This window comes from Mizuhopecten yessoensis, unplaced genomic scaffold (genome assembly GCF_002113885.1).
Source record: "Mizuhopecten yessoensis strain PY_sf001 unplaced genomic scaffold, ASM211388v2 scaffold8051, whole genome shotgun sequence".
NCBI lineage: Eukaryota > Metazoa > Mollusca > Bivalvia > Pectinida > Pectinidae > Mizuhopecten > Mizuhopecten yessoensis.
Window position 1 is genome coordinate 437,851 of NW_018407354.1, and position 6,830 is coordinate 444,680.

The 6,830-nt window shown below is 30.6% G+C and overlaps 1 protein-coding gene across 1 annotated transcript in view; it reads left to right on the top strand.

Annotated features, from left to right (window-relative positions):
• LOC110454745 overlaps nucleotides 1–6,830 on the top strand; it is a 26,609-nt gene that overhangs the window by 14,131 nt on the left and 5,648 nt on the right. Inside the window, exons 6-7 of the mRNA XM_021504426.1 lie at nucleotides 5,753–5,917; nucleotides 6,507–6,577. Of these exons, the coding sequence (XP_021360101.1) occupies nucleotides 5,753–5,917; nucleotides 6,507–6,577 (236 nt within the window). The remainder of the gene's footprint in view (nucleotides 1–5,752; nucleotides 5,918–6,506; nucleotides 6,578–6,830) is intronic.

Below are 6,830 nucleotides of genomic sequence, written 5' to 3' on the forward strand. Positions count from 1 at the left end.
TGAAGATTTTGGATGATGATGGATTATGGCAATGATGATGATTGAATAAGTATATATGAAAGAGGATGAAGAAGATGATAAAGATAATGATGATGATGATATGTTGATGATGATAGAATGATGACAATGAAATTGATTGTGATAATGCTTAATCCATGTCCGTGTGTGTATATGTGATATATGTGAGAATGCGTGAATGTCCTGTTTATGTATATGTAATGAAAAACTTAGAAAAATAAAACCATTACAAAAAATATCTGTATGTAGTATATCTGTATTATATCTGTAGTATATCTGTCTGTAGTATATCTGTAGTATATCTGTATGTAGTATATCTGTAGTATATCTGTAGTATATTTGTAGTATATCTGTTGTACATCTGTATGTAGTATATCTGTATTATATCTGTAGTATATCTGTATGTAGTATATCTGTATTATATCTGTAGTATATCTGTATGTAGTGTATTTGTAGTATATCTGTAGTACATCTGTATGTAGTATATCTGTATTATATCTGTAGTATATCTGTGTATGTAGTATATCTGTAGGTCTGTATTATATCTGTATGTAGTATATACTACAAATATACTACAGATATTTGTAGTATATCTGTTGTACATCTGTATGTAGTACAACAGATATACTACAAATATTCTACAGATATACTACAGATGTAATACAGATATACTACATACAGATATCCTACAGATATAATACAGATATACTACTGATATACTACAGATATACTAGATATACTACAAATATACTACAGATATTTGTAGTATATCTGTTGTCCATCTGTATGTAGTATATCTGTGTGTAGTATATCTGTAGTATATCTGTAGAATATTTGTAGTATATCTGTTGTACTACATACAGATGTACAACAGATATACTACAAATATCTGTAGTATATTTGTAGTATATACTACATACAGATATACTGCATACAGATATACTACAGACCTACAGATATACTACACACAGATATACTACATACAGATATACTACATACAGATATAATACAGACCTACAGATATACTACATACAGATATCCTACAGATATAATACAGATATATCACAGATATACTACATACAGATGGACAACAGATATACTACAAATATCTGTAGTATATTTGTAGTATATCTAGTATATCTGTAGTATATCACAGATATACTACATACAGATAAACTACAGATATAATACAGATATATCACAGATATACTACAGATCTACTACAGATATATCACAGATATAATACAGATATATCACAGATATACTACAGATATATCTGTAGTATATCTGTAGTATATCTGTGTGTAGTATATCTGTAGGTCTGTAGTATATCTGTATGTAGTATATCTGTAGTATATCTGTATGTAGTATATCTGTAGTACATCTGTAGTATATCTGTATGTAGTATATCTGTAGTATATCTGTATTATATCTGTAGTATATCTGTATGCAGTATATCTGTATGTAGTATATCTGTAGTATATCTGTATTATATCTGTGATATATCTGTAGTACATCTGTAGTATATCTGTGATATATCTGTGGTATATCTGTAGTATATCTGTGATATATCTGTAGTAGATCTGTAGTATATCTGTGATATATCTGTGGTATATCTGTAGTATATCTGTGATATATCTGTAGTAGATCTGTGATATATCTGTAGTATATCTGTGATAGATCTGTAGTAGATCTGTGATATATCTGTAGTATATCTGTGATATATCTGTAGTAGATCTGTGATATACTACAGATATATCACAGATCTACTACAGATATACCACAGATATATCACAGATATACTACAGATCTACTACAGATATATCACAGATATACTACAGATATATCTGTAGTATATCTGTGATATATCTATAGTATATCTATAATATATCTGTGATATATCTGGTATATCTGTAGTATATCTGTGATATATCTGTAGTATATCTGCCATATATCTATAGTATATCTATAATATATCTGTGATATATCTGGTATATCTGTAGTATATCTGTGATATATCTGTAGTAGATCTGTATTCTACAGATATACTATAGATATACCATCTGTAGTATATCTGTTGTATATCTGATATATCTGTAGTATATCTGTAGTATATCTGTGGTATATCTGTAGTATATCTGTGATATATCTGTAGTAGATCTGTAGTATATCTGTGGTATATCTGTGGTATATCTGTAGTATATCTGTTGTATATCTGATATATCTGTAGTATATCTGTAGTATATCTGTGGTATATCTGTAGTATATCTGTGATATATCTGTAGTAGATCTGTAGTATATCTGTGGTATATCTGTAGTATATCTGTAGTATATCTGTTGTATATCTGATATATCTGTAGTATATCTGTAGTATATCTGTGGTATATCTGTAGTATATCTGTGATATATCTGTAGTAGATCTGTAGTATATCTGTGGTATATCTGTAGTATATCTGTAGTATATCTGTAGTAGATCTGTAGTATATCTGTGATATATCTGTGGTATATCTGTAGTATACCTATAGTATATCTGTATGTAGTATATCTGTAGTATATCTGTAGTATATCTGTGATATATCTGTAGTATATCTGTAGTATATCTGTGGTAGTATATCTGTGATATATCTGTAGTATATCTGTAGTAGATCTGTAGTATATCTGTATGTAGTATATCTATAGTATATCTGTAGTATATCTGTGGTAGTATATCTCTGATATATCTGTAGTATATCTGTAGTATATAGTATATCTGTAGTATATCTGTGATATATCTGTGGTATATTTGTAGTATATCTGTGATATATCTGTAGTAGATATGTAGTCTCAGGTGACCTAAAAACCTTACAACATCAAATCACCCTATAACATCAAGTACACCATGAAAACATCAAGTAAACCCTGAAAACATCAAGTACACCCTGAAAACATCAAGATCAAAAACCTTACAACATCAAATCACCCTATAACATCAAGTACACCCTGAAAACATCAAGTTTACACATACAATTTACATTAAACCTGAATCCTTTACCAATGTACTTTTAATTGTTGATTACATAAATAGACAAGAAACCGCCAATGGCGATATGGCCGGATTGTTACAATACATTTTCATGAAACTCATCCTTTAAGATACATAAGCCATGCAAGTCAAGTTGATGTACAAGCAGTTACTTGGTAACTGACCTTTACCAAACTTCTTAACCTGGTCACTGAAACGGAAAATATAGGTCAGAATCAGCATCTGAGGCATCGCATGTGATACACATCCTTAGATACATAAGCCATGCAAGTTTAGTTGATGAAGGACAAGCAGTTACTTGGTAAGTGACCTAAACCAATCTTCTTAACCATAGTGCTGATGGGGCCTGACCTCAACCTAACTTCTTAACCTGGTCACTGAAGCAGAAAGTGAAGGTCAAAACCAGCATCCAAAGCATTATGATAAGCATTCTTAGATACATAAGCCATGCAAGTTTAGTTGATGAGGGATAATTGATAACATGGAAACGGAGCTTAACCATTCTTCTTAACCTTATAGTGCAGACAGACAGACGGACGGACGGACAGAGAGGAATTGCCAATCTATAAGCTCTGATTGCGTTGCAATCCGGCCAAAAATTACAATGTGTGGAAATGTATACTTATTTACCTTTTACTTAATCAAGGATAAAATAGTTACACACATGAATATATGGATATGCTGTGAAATATACAAATTACACAAAATGAGGAAAACATTTCATAGATATACTAGATATATTACAGACCTACAGATATACTACATACAGATATACTACAGATGTACTACAGATATACTACATACAGATATACTACATACAGATGTACTACAGATATACTACAGATATTCTACAGATATACTATAGATATACCACAGATATACAGTATATCTGTATGTAGTAGATCTGTATTATATCTGTGATATATCTGTAGTAGATCTGTGATATATCTGTAGTACATACAGATATACTATATACCTATAGTATATCTGTAGTTCATCTGTAGTATATCTATAGTATATCCGTAGTATATCTGTAGAATATCTGTAGTATATTTGTATGTAGTATATCGGTAGTATATCTGTATTATACCTGTATTACATCTGTATTTAGTATATCTGTAGTATCAGTATATCTATAGTATATCTGTATGCAGTATATCTGTAGTTCATCTGTAGTATATTTGTATGTAGTATATCTGGAGTATATATGTAGTATCTCTGTAGTATATCTGAATGTAGTATATCTGTAGTACATACAGATATACTACAGATATACTACATACAGATGTAATACAGATATACTACAGATATACTACATACAGATATACTACATATACTACAGATATACTATAGATATATCACAGATATACTACAAATATACTAGATATACTACAGATATACTACAGATATACTATAGATATACTACAGATATACTACAGATATATCACAGATATACTACAGATATACTATAGATATACCACAGATATACTACAGATCTACTACAGATGTACTACAGATATACTACAGATATATCACAGATCTACTACAGATATACCACAGATATACCACAGATATACTACAGATATATCACAGATATACCACAGATATACTACAGATATATCACAGATATACTACAGATATACTACAGATATACTATAGATATACTGATACTACAGATATATCACAGATATACTACAGATATATCACAGATATACGACAGATATACTACAGATATATCACAGATATACTACAGATATACTATAGATATACTACAGATATACCACAGATATACTATAGATATATCACAGATATACCACAGATATACTATAGATATACCACAGATATACTACAGATCTACTACAGATGAACTACAGATATACCACAGATATACGACAGATATACTACAGATATATCACAGATATACGACAGATATACTACTAATATATCACAGATAAAATACAGATCTACTACAGATATATTATAGATATACTATAGATATATCACAGATATACTACAGATAGACTACAGATATATCACAGATATACTACAGATATACTACAGATATATACTACAGATATACTACAGATATATCACAGATAAAATACAGATCTACTACAGATATATTATAGATATACTATAGATATATCACAGATATACTACAGATATACTACATATATATCACAGATAATTCATATCTGTGATATATCTGTAGTATATCTATAATATATCTGTAGTATATCTGTGATATATCTATAGTATATCTATAATATATCTGTCATATATCTGTGATATATCTATAGTATATCTGTGGTATATCTGTAGTATATCTATAATATATCTGTAGTAGATCTGTAGTATATCTGTAGTATATCTGTAGTATATCTGTGATATATCTGTAGTATATCTGTAGTATATCTATAGTATATCTGTCGTATATCTAGTATATCTGTAGTATATCTGTGATATATCTGTAGTATATCTATAATATATCTGTGTACTTGATGTTTTCAGGGTGTACTTGATGTTTTCAGGGTGAACTTGATGTTTTCAGGGTGTACTTGATGTTTTCAGGGTGTACTTGATGTTTTCAGTGTGTACTTGATGTTATAGGGTGATTTGATGTTGTAAGGTTTTTGATCTTGATGTTTTCAGGGTGAACTTGATGTTTTCAGGGTGTACTTGGTGTTTTCAGGGTGTACTTGATGTTTTCAGGGTGTACTTCCCACTGACTATGTTATAGAGATAACTATCAAACCATGGGACGGCTCTGACCCTCGTAACCATGACGATGGATGTGGCTCTTTTGTGTGTCTCCACCCCTACCACGAGGATGAGGAGGGCTGTGTCTACTTCCGACGGCAGGCCAGTTTAGTCAAAGTGAGTTTTGAATACTTAACGATAAACTGTCAAGTTACTGTCAGTAAAATATACTGTGTCTACGTATAACAACCATAAAAATATCTATGTCAAGTATATTGGAGTCATATAATATACAGGTGTCTTTTGTCAGAATACAGGTGTCTTATGTCAGAATACAGGTGTCTTATGTCAGTATACATGTGTCTTATGACAGTATATAGAGGTATTATGTCAGTATACAGGTGTCCTATGTCAGTATACATTTGTCTTATGTCAGTATACATGTGTCTCATGACAGTATATAGGTGTCTTATGTCAGAATACAGATGTCTAATGTCAGTATACAAATGTCCTATGTCAGTATACAGATGTCCTATGTCTTTATACAGGTGTCTAATGTCAGTATACAGATGTCCTATGTCAGTATACAGATGTCTTATGTCTTTATACAGATGTACTATGTCAGAATGCTGGTGTCTTATGTCATTTACATGTGTTTCATGTCAGTACATAGATGTCCTATGTCAGTATACAGGTGTCTAATGTCAGTATTCAGGTGTATTTATACTGTTGATGTTAACCTGACTGAGGTGATGTTCTGTTTCAGTACACAATGACTGAGATAGCTATGTTGACAAAACAAGAAGCGAGAGAGAATTGTGAGGCGACCATAAAAAGGTAAAACCATTGAATTTTGTTTTCTTCAGATGTGTCTTACACATTACTATGTTTCTGTGACCTATATATTAGGAGTGAAGGTTAGTCTTACATATAACTAGGTTTCAATGACCTATTTATTAGGAGTGAAGGATAGTCTTACACATTACTATGTTTTAGTGACCTATTTATTAGGAGTGAAGGTTAGTCTTACACATTACTATGTTTCAGTGACCTATTTATTAGGAGTGAAGGTTAGTCTTACACATTACTA